Source organism: Melospiza melodia, chromosome 1, assembly GCF_035770615.1.
Source record: "Melospiza melodia melodia isolate bMelMel2 chromosome 1, bMelMel2.pri, whole genome shotgun sequence".
Lineage (NCBI taxonomy): Eukaryota > Metazoa > Chordata > Aves > Passeriformes > Passerellidae > Melospiza > Melospiza melodia.
Genome location: NC_086194.1, coordinates 8,819,339 through 8,837,195, shown reverse-complemented (window position 1 = coordinate 8,837,195; position 17,857 = coordinate 8,819,339). Strand labels below are relative to the sequence as shown.

General features: G+C 39.8%; 1 protein-coding gene across 5 annotated transcripts in view; it reads right to left on the bottom strand.

The window, feature by feature from the left end:
• RBM33 (RNA binding motif protein 33) overlaps window positions 1-17,857 on the bottom strand; it is a 101,956-nt gene that overhangs the window by 18,881 nt on the left and 65,218 nt on the right. For 2 of the 5 annotated variants that reach the window (XM_063182080.1, XM_063182144.1), the window contains exons 15-16: window positions 13,402-14,037; window positions 720-923 (exon numbers count right to left, since the gene is read on the bottom strand). In XM_063182080.1, the coding sequence (XP_063038150.1) occupies window positions 720-923; window positions 13,402-14,037 (840 nt within the window). Of the gene's footprint in view, window positions 1-719; window positions 924-8,673; window positions 9,202-13,401; window positions 14,038-17,857 lie in introns of those variants that run through there. The other 3 variants (XM_063182195.1, XM_063182314.1, XM_063182255.1) reach the window with 3 other exon arrangements.

Sequence of the window (17,857 nt, the reverse complement as noted above, 5' to 3'; positions counted from 1 at the left end):
ACACTGAGTCAACATTCAACAGAGTTTCTTGATTCCTACTTGGAAAGCCTATGATGAGTAATAACTTTTCAAAGACTTCAACATCTGCAACAAAACTTTATCCTTACATGAAACAGGAAGATTATGGCCAACAGCTGAAAACCAAGAACTAACTTAAAAGCCAAAATGCCAGCTACCTTCAAGGAGTGTGCCAGCTTGCAAATGCAGAGAAGGAACACACTGCTGCCACCCTGACCCTTTCCTGCCTCCTACCAGTGTAAGATCAGGGCAAAAATCAAGTTACAAGATCACCAACTGTTTTGAGCGATACCAGCTTTGGGGATCCAACAAAGAGCATCCTGAAACAGCTACTGTGTGCTCCTACATAAGCAGGAAACTGCCAAAATGAAATCTTAAGCACAACTTCAAAAACCCACTTGGTTTTAAAGCTAAAAAGCACACTGGTTACCATCTCCTCCAGTAGCTGTCTCGGGACACATGCACTTCCCCAGGGAGTGGTGAGCTGGCCAGAACATCAGCAGATGAAGCAATCTGCAGGCACTGCCAGCCTGTGCTGGGTACAAACAAATCTCTCTAGATTAAAAGCTTTATATGCAATTATGCATCTCCTGGGTCATGCAGCCCTGCGCTAGCAGTTGACAAACAGAATGCCGGTTATTAATAGAGCAACACAGCTAGACAGTGAAACTTCTAGCTCCAATATGCATCTGAAAAATCACCTTTTTAGCTTGATGGATTCCCTGGATGTTTTTGACTCCTTGAGGAGCTGGTGAATGGATCTGTGCCTGCTGCTGCTGTTGGTGCTGCTGCATTCCCTTTGTCAATGTGACCTTCCGCACTGGCGGCTGTTTCGGCTCCGGGGGCTGCTGAGGCCGCTGGGGTTGGCCCTCGGGGTGAAAAAAGCCAGCATCCTCTGCCCCCTGCTGAAATCAACAACACAACAGCGGCTCAGGGTCCAGGCACTGCACACCCCTGCCCTGAGCAGGCTCCTGCCACATTCAGCTCGTTCAGAGAGTGTCCAGGGCCCTGCCTGCTAAAGCAAACTGGTGGCTGTGGTGTGCAAAGGTTCAGCCTGGAAATTGCACTTCAGCCTAAAATAAATCTGTGCTAGCTGAAGATCAGTTTGCTTTTTTCAGGTTTTATTATAATTACAATGCTCAATCACATCTTTTCATGCTTTCACTTCTCTTTCCAAATAATTTTTCCTTCCAAGTTACATGTGAACTATAGTGTGTGTTAAATTTTTATTTCTTTTCTTTTTTTTTAATATAATTAGAGATATGCACATTGCAGAAGGAGGAGCAAAGAACTATGGAGGCTAGAAGAATCAGGAAAATGCTCTGCTCCTCTTTAAGCCTCCAACCCCTCTTTAGTTAAAAAATTGGTACTTATTTTGAAGTGCATACTCCTTCTTCAACTTCTATACCAGCAGCTTTTTAGGCAGTCCTTTTCCTTGGACACTGTCTGTACTTGAACAGTTCCTCAAGGTGTTTTTTTGTTTGCCTTACAAAGCTCTTATATTTGTAACCATAAACCAGTCTCAGGTTTCATAGTTCAGTAGTTCAGAATTTACACCTCAAAATCAAGGCCTGTGCATGATAAAAGTATATGCAGGCTACAACTTCCCAAGAACTCAAATCCCAGACAAATGAGCTTCAAACCTCCTTGCACTACAACTCAAAAGCACAATCTGTCACAGGGAAGATCCTAAAGCTCATCATGGCATTTGTCCACAGTGTCCAAAGCAAGAAAGCAACAGAAATGTGCATCTGTCTTTTCCACCTCTAATCACACACAGGTTTTTTTCTCTGCTGAACTGAATGGCACCAAGTCTTCATGGAAAGTTTGGTATATAAACCTTTAAGTGCAGCAATTAGTGAGAAATTACAAACCTTTCCCCTCAATTTCTCTTCAATTTGTATTCAAAAATACAATAGCAAGAGCACTCCTGAAAAACCCAAACATATGCACAAAACCTTACCAGCACTAAATCCTTGTTTTAATATTAGTTCTGATATCAACACCACCATAAGCTCTATGCCTTGATCAGATAATTTCTTTTATTCAACCCTACAGCAGCTGGAAGATGATGAAACTAAAAGGAACAAAAAAAAATTCTAGGAGGAATTTAAATGCAACAACTGGGAGTTAAAATCTAATCTCTGCTAAATGCCTGCTGTGAGAACCATAAATATTTGCAACCATTTCTTTCCGAACCAAAAAAGGATCCCAGCACATCGGAAGAGCATCTGAGAGCAAAGCCCTCAGGTACAAAACACATCCAACATGCTCATTACAGAAACTTCAAAAGCAAACAATCATTTCACATAAAAGCCTAGGATGGCCAACAACCACCCAATATTTAACTACCAAGCTCAATTATCACCAAATAAAACTGTATAAACTGAACAGAGTCAAAGGCATTAGCACACCACATTGGTTTGCACTGATGAAAAATCTGAGGGGTTTGTTCCCTGCTGGGGTCTCAAATGCCACCACTGGTCTTTGCTGCTACCAAGATGCTTCTGTGAGCCTGAAAAGGTGGAAAGCTCTGGACTTTTTAATGACTTGATCCATTTCAGAAGAAAACCTTCAGAAAACAATAAAGAAAAGGGATGGAATGAGTTTTGCTTGTTCCTGCAAAAAGAATGAAAGGAAAGGCAACTGGATCAAGCAATCCTTTTTTTTACATTACTGCTCTGAACATTTACTGGTTTTGAGATGACTTGAAGAGGGGAAGCAGAGACAAAACTGCAGCACTACTACTCCAGAGAGGTCTGTGAGTCAGACAAGGTGCCACAGGTCTAACAGAGCTGAGCAAGTCAGCAAAACATTAATTCCTGTTCCAGGTAGTCTGACTTCAACTGAAGATAAAAACCTGGTGGTTTCCTTAAGAAATAAAAATGTGACTGCTAAGTGACATGTGGCAACAAGCAAAGCGACCCAGAAGAAGCATTTCAGCAGTAATTCCTTTTTCAGTGGTTAAAGGCACAACAGTGCAAGGACAAACACTATCCAAGCTAAAATGAACAACCTGTGTGGTACCATGTAGTGGTGAATTACTCTCACCACCACCATCATTCTTTAAACTTCCATGCAAGACAACAACAAGTGGTTTTTCCAGGTACAACAATGAAGAAACCAAGTCAAGCAAAACACCTGAAAAAAAGCTTTTTAACTTCTGGACTTAAAGCTACAAAACCCCAAGTCACCTGCTCATAGGAGTACACTGACATTTTGGAGGAAAGGACATACAGCTGTACAGATGACTGTACATATGCTGACTCCTGATGTTCCCTCATCACAGCAAATTACAGACAAGCAGGTAAGTCCACTAAAGCTCTAGTAGCTACCCCAAATCATCTAAATCACAGAAAATAAATAGCTAAGATCTAATTGCTAACATCTCTCCTACTTAAAATGTCTCAAGTCTAGCTCATCTTAAATCAATTATTGCTCTTCCTAAAGACAATTTCTGTATTGTTATTTTTAATCAGCTTACACCACTGCCTTCCCCAAATTTAAATTTGCAGCAACAAAGGGATGTATTAAAGTTTTGAGCCTTCTCATGTCAAAATACATTTTCTTTCCTATTATTTCTTTCCTAGTATTTCACAATGTACAGGGCTGCACTAAATTTTTCAGAGATGCATCTATTCATCATCATGGCCTGTCTCACATAATTTGATGTACAAAATGCTGAGCCCAGGTAGAACACCTTATTCAACCACAGAGACCTGGGACAGACTGATACAAGCCCTGATTTTATACTTCAAATTTCCTCTAAAGTCCTGAGCAGAAAATGAATTTTCATTCTTTGTCTGCAAATCAATGACAGAAGAATGCTTTCCTCTTATTGTTTACTACCTGATTTCTAGATTATAAATTTTGAAGTTTTACAAAGGTTCTGCCTTCCTAAGATCTTGCCAGGAAAAGAGTTCTCTTAAAAGAAACTTTTCTATTATTCAATTAAAGCTGGAGTAATGAAAATGCCTTTTTTTTAAGTTGCAGGAGTTCTGTTCAGGGGAAAGTATAAAAAGTATCTTTCAAATTTCAAGTACTGAAGGATTGTGAGCAGCGCCAAAACAAGTTAATTTCAAATACTGTGTATAAACAAAGCTCAAAAGATTGAGGTAAAAGAATTTGATTTACATGGTGAATGTTTGAATGTTTTTCAAACCTCTGTTCTGGAAGAATGTGCAGTTTGATCTGAAACTAGACTAACAAAAAGAACTGATGCCATTCAGAGGCCATGATTTTAGAACCAATCCACTGATACCTATCAAGGCTGGTTTTCATCAGCCTCTCACTATACAGATCTATATATAGTCAGTGTTGTGTTTTGAGCAACTTAGAAAGAATTCTGTCAAATATGAGATCACAAATTCTACAAGCAGAATTCTATGAAGGACTGCTTGAATTTAGCAAGTTGGAACATCTGTCATAACCATTATGACAGTTTTATGATGAAGATGAAGTTTATTTGCCACCAACATTAGCAGGACAAATTTATTTATAACAAATGCTTTAAAATGTACTGATAAAAATGCCTATTGATACTGTCAGAGCTGCTTGCAATTTGACAGATCAAATCTTATTTTCATTCTTAAACCCCATGAAGGAATGGTATCACCAACTTGCATTCTGTAGTGAGCAAATTGATTAATCCCCCTCTATAGAAATCTCAACTCTTGATTACACCTATCAGACGTTAAGCAGCATTATTCTAGAGTGACAACACTTGACAAATTCCCAAACCATTTTTCTCAGCCTTTGTGGCCCTGCTAGCTTGTATTAACCCTGATGAAAAATTAATTTTCCTTATCTTCTGCTAAACCCCAAAATCCAAATCCGCCAAACTGGCAACTCTTTCTGTAAAGGTATTATGAAAACCTCTAAAAGATTAATTGCATGTCTTCAGGTGACATTAAATTAATTTCTGTACTCGTGACAGACATTTGATACTCCGCACTGAGAGGACAGATAACATTGTCAGGATACACAGAAGGACAGTGGTGCAGTGTCCCAGGGCAGCCTCTTATGAATTCTCCTTTCGATAAGGCCATACTTCACTGTCATTGGCACTGTTAGTGATCTTGCAGCCCACAGACCTCACTGCACAGGTTTCTATTAACCACCACAATGCTGGCTCTATCCATGTAATCTTTGTAAAGCTAATTCAAAATCGTCCAATGGCAAAGGGATGTGCATGCTGGATAAGGGAATAAATAAACTCTGGTTGATTTGTGTAAAAATAACACAGAGAAGCAAAATGTTGTCAGCTTTTCTGAGATGCTTTACAACTCAAATTCTCTGTAGCACAATGAAGACTTAAATCTTGTAGAGAAATCTCAGTCCAAAACTGTACTGTGATTGATTTCTTGTAAGAAAGGAGAAACTCTTCATCTGTTACCAGTTCAAGTCAATATTTCTAGAAATTAGTACCTTTAAAGTATCACAGCAGTTGGGGAAGGAAAACATGCTTTTGGTTATTAAATTTATCTTTACTTTCAGGAGAAGAGAAATTACTATTCCTGAGCTGTATAGGTTTGCATAGGCAAACTTGCTTTTTACTGATACTGCAGATGACTGTAGTGAAACAGACAACTACAAAGACAGCTGTGATCCTCACATAACAAAGAAAAAAAAAGTAAGGCAACAACCACATAGAACAACAGTGATTTTCATCTAATATATAAAGTATTTTTTCACTATAATTATCAGGAACACATATTAGAAGCAAACCCCTAATAATGAGCTATTTCTCTTTGACTGCTGCTCCAGTGCTTTACCACTTTGATACAGCTGGCTGACAGACTGGGGACCTGGGAATAGGAAGCCTAATCACTTGCCAAATATCCCACAACCGAGTGACATGACCAAGCACTGCTTCTGAACAGTTGAAGATCTGTTTTCAATCTGTCAAATGCCAATGAGAAACACCTGGAGACCTTTTTTTTTTTCCCAGGCATTCTAGGACCTTTAAAAGGTTGTTTTTTTTTTTTTTGTTAAGAATAGCAGTAGTTAAGAAAACTGCTCTCCCACCAGGCTAGAAAATGCCACTCTATCAAAGAGACAACTCATCATTAACAACTGGTTTAAGACATATTAATGGGCTAGTTTTGACTGAAAGTACACACAGCAATAAGCTACATCAGACTACAAACGTGATGAAAGAGCCAAATCATTCCCAGTTCACACCAGAGAAAAAAGACACTTCTGACACTGGTCAGTGATTCAGTTAATTTTTCCCAGCCTAAAATTTTTTTATAGGCTGAACTTAACCTGAGCAAGAGCACCCAGACTCAGCAATAAATATAATGCAGAAATAGTTCCCCTCCTGTGATAAAAGGACACTGCTACACTGCTTCAGTGAGCCATGATGTGATGAGTATCTCCTGTGCCTAATGGTGTATGAAAAGCCAGAACAGGAAGAAGAAAACATCTTGCAGAAAAAGCAGCTAATTCCATTTAATCCCATGTACTAACACAATTCTCAACTCAAGCAGCTCCTCCACCTGAAAGGAGAACTAAGGCATGGAGAAGGACTGGCCAAAGAGAGTCCCAGCCACACACCTATGCTGCATGAAGTTTCACTGGGAGTGGCAAAAGCACAGCTTGAATCATGCTGAATCAGTGTTGAATCACAACTACATGGTTTTTAATTAAAGCACCCACCTGCTCATTATGAAAAAATAATAAAAACTATATGTTAAATCTACAGCAAAATCAAGGTTCTGAATGGGCATGTCTGTCACTCTCAGAAATACCTCAATTTTTATGTCATCTGCAAAATACATAGTATAGATAAACAATGTTTTAAGCAAAGTTTCCTGGTTCACTTTTCAGCTGCCAGTCTGAGAGGTTTTTGTACAGAGAATTTTAGCAAAGACTGGGCATGCAGAGAAAGACCAAGAGAAAAAGCTCCTGCTGGAAAATATCAGTGATACAAATCTTGTGATGGCCCAAAGCTCCAAGAGGAGCACTTCCCAGCTATGGCACAGAAAGCCAGTACTGGATATCAGAAGCCTGTACAATTAGAACTTCCCTTCCTGTGCTGTGTCTGGCCTTTCTAGTTCATGTTCCTTCAAGCCTGAAACCACTGGCAAGTCAATTCCCTCTTGTGTCCCGCCCGAAGCTCCTGGTAAGTCTTAACAAAGACAACCCTATTCCCTCCCACCCCAAACACTCCTGAGTCAAGGGCCAAACCTCTGCCCTGAAGGCCTGTTCCAAGTGGTCCAACTTCTCAACAGAGGGATGTGACTTCTCAAAATATTGAGCTCTGCAAGCTTGCCTCCCAAGTTAAGAGACTGCATTTTCATATTAAATCTGACTTTCTCTTTGTAAAGCACTTTAGTGGAGTCACAGCTATCTTCACCAGGAAACTGGGCTCCAAGACACTGTAACACCAACATCTCTGTAACACAGACATGAATTCTGCACTGTAACATTTACCATGGCAAAGAAACTCTCCTTCGAGACTTAACTAGAGTGACAAGCAACAAAGCTCTGCTTTCTGTGGGTTTAGGAGCAAGCTGCACTCTTCAATATACAATTTAAAAGTCTCCAGTGGAAAAGGAGAAACCTGTTCTGCAGTCTACAATAGAAAATACTTTACTGCACTTTAGATCCATGTTATCCATAGCAAAGTCAGATTCAATTTAGGTAAGTACCTCTTCCCCCTTGCACACATTTTATGAGAAGCCCATAAAATGTATTATCTGTGTCTGGTTTGGCTGTCACCTTAATTCTTACTTTCTAAGTGTGCCCTTAGGGACATATGTCCCTTTATTTCCTTTTCCCAGTAATCAAATATGCCCTAAAGAGCAGAGCACACCTCCTGACCCCAGTGCATGAAATCAGAGACTCTGTCTCTATAGGGGCCATCCTCACTGGAGGTCTGGGAGGACACAGCTTTTTACTCATTTTCAAATGTTCCTGCCATGGGCAGGGACACCTTCCACTAGACCAGGCTGCTCAAAACCCTGTCCAATCTGGCCTTCAACACTTCTAGGATGGGGCATCCACAGCTTCTCTGGGCACCCTGTTCCAGTTCCTCACCACGCTCACAGGAAAAAATTTCTTCCTAATATCCAATATAAATCAACCCTTCTTCAGTGTGAAGTCATTGCCCTTGTAACAAGTCCCTCTTCAGCTCTCTTGCAGCCCCTTTAGGAAGGTTCTGTAAGGTCTCCTTGGAGCCCTCTTTTCTCCAGGCAGAACAGCCCCAACTTTCTCAGCCTGTCTTCAGAGGGGAGGTGCTCCAGTCCCTTTACCAACTTTGGGGCCTCCTCTGGACACCTTTCAACAGTTTCATACAACCAAGAAATTAATGTCCACTTGTGAAACATTTCCAGAGTGAAATCTTGCAGGTTGTGGCAGGCAGAGTCCTTCTTCAGAGCTCATTTGGCCACAGAACCTGGGCACTCAGATGTGGCTCCTGCAGCTCCCCCAGCCCACTCCTAGGCAGGCACTATCCATGCCTCCTTCAAACTCTGGGATACAAATGAACACTAAAGTCATTCTCCTGTTTCTTGAAAAGTTATAGGACCGTACAGGGGAAGAGTTCCTTTGTCAAGGGTTGGGGAAAGGGCTTCATGAACTTCCCACACAAATGCCACAATTCCTGTGTTTGCAATTCCTGACATATTTAGATGAAAGGCGCTAAAGAGCTTTCAAGTCAAATATTTTTAATTAAACTTGAACACATACATGCAAGTAGAAACAAGTACAAACATTAAGCAAAGTTGGTTGATAAGGTTACATTATCAAACAACAATCATATCAATCTGTATTTTTTTCCATATTTAGAACTCCATATTCATCTCACACTTCCCAGTTGCTTGAAATTCGACCGAAGTTGTCTATCTTCCATTTCCATCTTGTTTTTGCAATCCAAGGACATTTTTTTGTGACAGGCTTTTCAAACAGAAGAATTTTGCCAGCTCTTTTTTCAAGCTTTTCATACGAAGCATTTCAGGTTTTCAGGAATTAGGATCACTTACAAGATACTGCTTGTAATGCAACAGGGAACACCAAGATTTTACTGTATTTTTATCTATGTATTTATGAAAAAACCCTCATTGTGCAGCCTTCCACAGAGACAGAGATTGGTGTGTTCTTGGTGCAGCATAAGAACCAGCATTTTCAGGCCTTTGGGACAGACACACAGCTCTCTGAGCATGGCAGGACATTTTCTGGCTAAGAGAAAAATCATCCAACAACATAAGATGACAATAACACAGAGATTTTATGATATTGTAATTTACCACAGAACCTTCAACTAAATAGACAACATGTTCAGCATGTGTTTCATATATCTTTAGATATCTAATGTTATAGATGGTACAAACCTGTTCTTCCAGGACTGAAAAAACTCTGAATATATTGACTGAAGGAATTCAATTACATGTAGTACTAGAACTCTTAACAGACAGATTGATGACAGAGAGCCCAAAGAGCATCACAAACAGTCAAGGTGTTAAAAAACATGACTCATCAAGAGAGAATGAAAGATATTAGAGCTCAGAAACAGTTAAGATATGCTTAAAACAAGAGTGAAATTCTTCCCCCTCTTCAAGTATAATACACATAGTCAGAAATTCAAAACTATAGCAAGAAAATATTATTTGGTCACTAAGAAAATTACCCTAAATATACACATTTGATACTGGAATAGATGACCTGGAAAATCTGCAATAATGAGATCTCAGAAAAACATTGGACAAAATCTGTCAGGAATACTTCAGAGTTCATCCCCTCCTTTCAAGATAAATTACTTCAACAGTCTTTTCACCCTTATTTTCTATAATTTTATGATCACATTTTCAAGCGATTTATTAGGGTGTTTCTTTCCTACACTCTCATTGAGTTTATACTTACAAGTAACTTTAGCATTGACTTCAGGCTCCTCAGCAAGCCCAGCAAGTCTCAGATGCTTTATTAGTAAAATTTACAAGTATGAATGCTCAGGGAATACACTGAGCTCTTGTATCTGAAAAGGACAGCTCTGAGGAAATGCCACAAAAACAAAGCACACTGCATTCACTGAAAAGTATCTGGGCCTCCTTGGAAAAAATAAAACCAAGAATAAAACAAAGCAGCAACAACAAAAAACCCCCTCAAAAATTCCCAAAACCCACTCCCCTTCCCCGCCCCCCCCAAAAAAAAAAAATCCAGCAACAACAACCACAAAAAAAAAAAAAAAAAAAAAAAACAAAACAAAAAAAAAAAAAAAAAAAAACAAAAAAACCCCAAAAAAAAACCCAAAAAAACATTGCCTATTTTTTCCAGGAATGTAACATTTAAAGAAGTAATTTAAATGGAAAACTATTCACTTTACTGCCATTCCCATATAAATTATATGTATATTAGAAAGGGATGGGCAAAGTGTTGGGGAGAAGGTGAAGGGTGGGATTTATTTAAAAAATAAAAAAGCGTCAACAGACAAAATCATTACTGACAGTACCTAACATGTCACCTTGATACACAGACTTAGTCTGACATACTGAAAATGCTGAATCATTTTCTACTTTCATTTTCCTGGAGAACAGAAATTGTAAATTAAGGCATCTTATGTGTCAGGAAAGCTGAACAAGTTAAAATATTCTTGGAATTTACATGGTAATTCTTAAAATTCCAAAAGTAAAATCTTCTCACAAAAGAATATTGCGGAAACAGATGAAAGATCATTTTGTTTTTTAAGGACCCAAGGGATATTTCTACCTACAGGTCAGAGATCTTCAGTAGCACTGCTGTGCCCAGCAACACAGACAAAAGCTCAGCCTGGTAAGGACACTGCCCTCAGGAAAGGAAGCCATTCTCTTGTGACAGTGTTTGTACTCCACAGTTCTCACCAACACACCACACTGCTTAAATATTACACAAAAAACAGCAGCAGCACCAAAGCACTGAATCCTGGTTCTACAGATGATCCTACTGAATTAATAACAGTCCTTGTAACCAGGTTTTGGTTTAGGCCAGCTTGGGCTAGAGATAGTGAGTTAGAACAGCTCTGGGCTGGAGCAGCTCCTTCAGCTGGAGCTCCCCTGTGGGGCTGTCAAACAGGACAGACTTGAACCCAGAAGCTCCAAAAGGGAACCTGCATTCTGTCTGATCATGAGCCATCTCACTTGTACAAATGTATTCAAAACAGCCCTGCACAAAAGAGCCCAGGGAAGGAGAAGAGTACAAGGAATTACAGAGAGAGCAAGGCCAGGGATGCTAACTGCAGGACAGAGCCAGAGCATACAGGTAAGAGATACCAGCAACCCTTTGGCCAAAGGCAAGGAGCAAGAGGAAGCACTATCATATGCTAAGGAGAATGGCCAGGGAAAATGAGATTTGGCTTTTGCTTTATATTTAGTGCTCAGGCAAAAGTTGTGAAAATAAATTAAGCATGTGGCAGGACTAAAGCAGTGAAAACTAAGAACAATCTCCAACTGTGGTAGTATTTGGAGCCCAAGCACCTTTTAATTCTTCCTTTAAATCCTGTCAGAAATGGACTAGATGACTGTCTGCCCTGCTGCTCAATTCATATTTTTTTCCTTGTGTGGTCAAAGAGATAAAGTCACAGATTCAGTTTGTCACTAACTGATTAAAAATTAATCAATTATATTGATCAGTGTTAACAGCTAATTGCAATGCTTGCTTTCAGTCTCCCATAGCTGGAAGGAAACTTAAGAAGTCCATGGCAACATGAAAAGAGTGACAAACGCTACATGTAAAGAACCTGCTCCACCTTGCTGAAACCTCAGTATCTGAAAGTTAAGGAAGACAGAGTAAATCTGCTTCTCTACACAATTAAAGAGGAGTTACACATGCATTTAATCAAGCTAATTGCTCTTGCTTACCATGACACTTATCTGAAACAAATCATTAATGGTCTTCTGAAATGGAGCACGTGATAAAACCAATTTCATTGTGGATGCTGCTGTGGGCACTGATAACTATTTGTTACAAGGAGCTCTATACAGTTGTGACTGGCATTGTTTTGTTTCATCACATAATAAAAGAAGTTGTGCATGACTGCTTTATTCAATTATGCATGAATCACAAACCTGTCATACCTCTTGCAGGCCACTGGGATTCCTGCAGACATACTTATATTATAAATATTTTTAGCTTAGCAGAATTAATTTCTTTCAGTTTCCTGTACTTTATTCTTCTGTACTTAAGTTACCACATCTGAGGAATTAGAACTGACAACAACCTGACCTGCACGATGTCCATGTAGTCAATAATGCCCTGTATGTTAATATTTGAAAAGACCATACAGTCATTATGCAATTCACAACTCTGAGTGCAATTAAGCTTTATGAACTGTAGAAAAACATTCATAAAAAGTAGTTAAGACTGGTTTTTCAACTTCCTCTCCATTTCTACAGAGTAAAGCCTAACCTCCAAGGCCTTGTTCAGTCCCTGTTACAACTGTTTTGTTTTCCCTATAAAATTCTCCAAATCATGTAAAAGCATTCTTGCAGAAAAACACCTCCAATGTGCTCCTACATCAAATCATTCCTTCCTCCTCAGCATAAACCCAAGGACAGTCTTCAAACACTGACAACATGATCTCCATGTCCCCTCATCTTAGTTTCTTTAGAGCCCTAACAAATTAACTTGTCTTTTCATTAAGACAGAAGAAATTTGATCAAGAGACTTTCTCACCAAAACCTTGTATTTTAAACAGGCACACTGTCCTTAAGACCATCATTGTGAGTCCTCCACACCAGTGCTCAAGGGACACACTGCAGATAAAAGACCCCTCATCAAGAGATAAGGAAATCTCATTTAGATGCAGAAATGAAATGGCAACGTTTTAAACCCAGCCTGTAACAGAAAACACCCCCCTCCAACACACTGCTTAGATCAGTTTCATAACATGCTTCCTAAGAAAATAAAAACCATCTTCCACTGAGTAGAAACCATACTAAGACCAACAACTGCACACAACTAAATTAGGTGGCCTCACTTACCAAATAAGCAGGTTCTCCAAATAAGCAGGTCCTTTTTAACCAAACCTTAGTTAAATAATTAATAATTAAGTCACCTACATTCTTTTCTCTGAGCAATTATCAGACCTATCAACCTTAAGCAAAAGGAGCTCAACTGAGCAGTCTTTGAGATTTCAGACTCCAATTTACAACTTAAAAGAAAGGAGTATTTCACGATGATGTCATTGGTAACTGCCTGGCAGTAAAGTATTACAGGAAACACTAATTGTTGAATAATTGCTAATAAATTACAGTTCTGCCAATATAATATATAGACTATTAGATATGCTAAACCTGTCACCTCCCTCACCATCTCAGGCCCATCATTTATTTCGGGATTCCACAGAGTCAACCACACAGAAACAAACCACGAGGAGACACAGAGATGAGATGAGCCTTGTACACTTACCCCTCCTGACAACTTAATCACCCTGACTTTGCTGCCTCCATGGGGCCCATCACTAGCACTGTTTGTCCGCTGCATCACTGTCCTTTTCACGCCCGGCTTCTGCTCCTGGGGCCGGCCGGGCGCCGCGGCCGCGCGCGCCGTGGGCAGCGCCGCCGCCGTGGCCGCCTTGCTCGGTAACACCTTGGGGGCTGCCTGAGGCTGACTGGCAGGGATCGTTCTGGTTTGCCTCAGCTGCTTCACTGGCTTCAGCTGCTGTCCTTGGTAGGGGCCGTCCCCTGCGCCCTGGGGGAAGTCTGTGGGTTTGGGGTGGATGTTGGCCACTGCTGCGTCTTGTTTTCTAACCAGGAGTCTGCTCTTCACGTTGTGCCGGGTCTGCAGGCCGGAGTGGGGGATGTAGGGGCTGCCGTTGGTGGGGAACTCGGAGGAGTCCTCCTCGTGCTGCTGGTAGGGCTGCTGGGAGCAAGGCTGCTGCTGCTGCTGCTGCTGCTGGGCAAGTCTCTCCAGCAGCTCTCTCTTCCTGGCCCCAGCCTGCTGCTGCCGTCGCAGCTCCTTCTGCTTCAGGATCTCCTCTCGCAGGCGCTTCTGCTCCTCTATCTTCAAACGGTACAACCGAGTTTCCTCATCCTCGTCTGGGTACTACAAGGGAAAAACAAATGAATTTATGGAATTCTAAACAGATGCCCAGCTTGGCCAAAACAACATGAAATTAGTTCAGATGTAGAGCTTTTTACATTTTCCCTGATACACTCCACTAATAGCCTTGCTTTGGTATTTGCTGCTAGGGTTTATTTACTATTCATTACAGACAAACAGCTCAAATCTGGTTTAGGACTTAGATATACTACTTCCTAGACAGAAAAGCTTTAGTACCACTTGAGAAATCTGATCAGAATACTAAAAAAAATAATAATAAAAAAAGTTTGACAAATTGGAATTAATTTAAAAGTTTCCAAAACCAATTAAACTATTAATATAATTCAAGATATCAAAATATGCTTCAAATAGAAGGTAACAATACAGAGGCAACCCACTGTCACACAGGTTTTATCTTGCTCTTTTCTGACAAAGTAACAAAAGGTAGGGTGGTAAATGACCTGAAAGGCCCTGATTAGAACTATTGATTTTTCTCACAGAATTTTAAGCCTGATCTCAAACTCATTTGTCACACAATAATTGGTTATAATGAACAGCACAAGTCAATCTCTCTGACCTTGAACTCATGCACTCTCTTCAGAATCAAAATGTTGCCAAATGCAGTGTTGGAATATTAATGGTATATAGAGAATGCCTTTAATATTCCAGCCCTGGGCCTCTCTGAAAGTGCTACACACCATCAAATAACCTTCCTAAAGATTCTTCCACTCTGGCAGAAGGGGTTCTTATGAAAAGCTGTATAAAATGGGCAAGAGGCAGGGAAATTCAGATTCTCATCACCCTGGAAAAGAAATCAAATGGCTCTTGCAATAAAACCACATATTTTTCAAAATTAGGAAGAATACTGTTTTATTTTATTATTTCTCTCTTTTTAACCATTTGAAATATTAAGTTAGATTTATAGAGAATGCTTACAAATGGTAATGAGCCCAACATTCTACCTAGAATGTATCAACCACTCCTAAAAACAGCCTCTTGAAGTAATGATACTTTGCATGCTGGTAAATTAATGCATAAAGAGTGCTAAAATATTTCTCAAGAACTGGGAATCTGTGACAAACCTTTATGTATCTTGCAGCAACTGGGTGCAAACTGTTTTTGACACAACTGCCATTTTTTGAACAGATGTAACCCAAATGTATGACTTGAAGGTTTGGGCTTTAAGAGCTTTTAATCTTAGTGCACCCTAGAATCCTTCCCAATCCAAGAAAAAGCCCAGCAGAACAGATTCAGCCATAATGTTGGTTCATGGATGTGAGAGCCCAGCAGAGTCAGCTTTGCACTCACAGCACCCAGATGCACAAATCCTGAATGTTTGTTTCCTTCAGCTGTAGCTGCTTCTTCCCTGAGCAGGTATTGACAGGGATTATTCTCACAGTCAGTAAAACCAGCTCACTGTCTCAAATTAGAAGTCCAATTGCAAGCATCTAATCAGTAGTCTAATTAGAAGCCAAAACAGTGACTAAATAAGACTAACCAAATTGCATTTTTAAAATTTGTATTTATTTTTTAAGTATGGAATTGTAGTTCAGGGATGAGATCTAACACAGTTCTTTGCATGAGAATGCTACATGCCCCCAAAAGTTCATATCTTTATCTATACTTTGTAGAACATGATGGTGGTGACTAATAACCACTGTGACAAATAAATTAAAGCTCTGTGTTGATAGGTGGTACAGAAACATACTTCTAGAGGAGGAAACACAGATATTTCTTCTTGTATTGACTACTGGAGATGGTGAATTGTAGCAAAAAATAGAATTAGAATTTATCCTTAAATTTACCCCCAAAAAAATAGAATTGATCCTTTTGAAATACAGGGAAAGATGAAGACACTTAAGAATACTTTGCAAAGGATGAGGAAACATGTAAGCTCCAGCTAGGAGGAGGATGTGCTGTTATGCAGATCCTGATGCAATTAATAAAAATTTCAGTCATTTTCAGAGACACTATATATCACAATTACTACAGTTGTTCAGAGGAAAAACTTGTTTCACTTAATGAATTAGTTTATTCACCTGCTTTGGTTTAGATTATAATAATTTATCTAAACAAGCCTGATGGATGCCATGAGCCAATACCAAGTTTACTTTTGGAGGCAGTCCTGTAATTTTTTTTCCCCTTATGTTCAACTGGAACATTGCAGCGTGAGTCTTCAGGAGACCACTTCTATCAGTGCCCTTTATTATGAGGGATTTGCCTGCTCATTTTATCACCTAACAAGGTCTGAAGGCCTTGGGAGACAGAGATCATGGTGTGGCAGGCTCAGAACACCAACTCAAAGGTTGCACATGGCACAGAGATGTGTGCTTTGCAACACACTGAAATGAGCCCTGCCAGCACACAAGGAATGAACATCCCAAGGGACTCTGACTAATACATCCCTGCCACAGCCCTTGGACAGATACACTGATTCCAACTATGCCAGAATTAAACACAGAAAGATGACTGACATAAACTAGACATAAACTCTATTACCAACACACATGCAGTTCAAAGAATGCTTAGTAGAATATTCAGGCAATTTGATTTCAAATATAATCTGAAACCTTCCTCTCTAGAACTTGACTAAGGAAATTAGTAATGATCCTAGGAAGTCAATCCCTTCTTAAAAGTTAAAATCAATCATCAAGAGCCCTGAGGTTATATGACAACTGCAGATCAGTCAGTTAACAGGCTACAGGTAGACCTAAATCCTTCAAAAGCAAGGTACTACTGTTACTGTTAAATTCTAAACAAAATACCCCCACAGCTGGAGGAAGATAATATAAAGACCCTGTGATGATTAACAAAATATCTCCATTAGAAGCCAGCTTTAACTCAATTTAGTTGTACAATGGCCCAACAGTACAGAGTGAGAAGGACAGCAAACTCCTTACCAGGATGAAAAGAGGGGCAGTTAAATCCCCTTCTCCTCAGCTCTAAGAGCACCTTGTATCCTCCACCCTAGAGAGTGGGGGTATATATGTGATGTATAGTGCACATAAATGACCTAGAGTAGGTAATAAGGACATTCAGCATATGGAACAGGCAAGACAGGGTCAAGATGAACACAGGACACAATGCCCATTGCTAATGACTTCCATCCCATTAGTTCAGTAAGCCCAGTACAGATTTTTCCAAAAAGCAACAGCACTGCCAAGGAAAAAAAGAAAAAAGCCAGGAAAGCAAGCATTCTGCCTACAGAATCAATTGGGAGAAAGTACACATCCTTTAAAGTTCAAACCACTGTAATTTTCACATTCTGGGTTTGGAAGCAACATTATCTATAGGTAAAAAAGCAGAAAAACATGGAGCAGTCTTTTCCCTAGACAAATTATTAAGCTCCATGTGATCTGGGTAGAAAACGCCCCACCATGAAGAAATGGTACACTGTAAATGTAGATGGCACTTGGTTTGTGGGGGTGGCTTTTTTCTGCCAGGTTTTAAGTTTGTTTTCTTTTTTTTCTTCTCTTTTTAAAGTGGAAATTCTCATCCATCTTTGAACAGCTTTAGCACAATGCATTTCCCTGAGGTTTGAAGGAAGACTCAGCCTTAACTGCAGGTTTTTCTTCTCCCTTAAGATCCAAGGCAGTTTTGATAGGAAGCACCAAAAGAAAACATTACAGGCTGCTCTCCTGAATCTAGCTGAAGAGCACCAGCAAGAAAGAGAAGCAACAGTCCCACATCCTTCTTCTGGGGATCCTAGAATGGCACTGTTGACTTAGGAAAAAACAGCAAGGACACACTCTAAATCAAGGGATTAAACTTTCTACTGAAATTTAAGTCCTAGTACCAAGTAACTTGCTCTTCATGTAGTGAA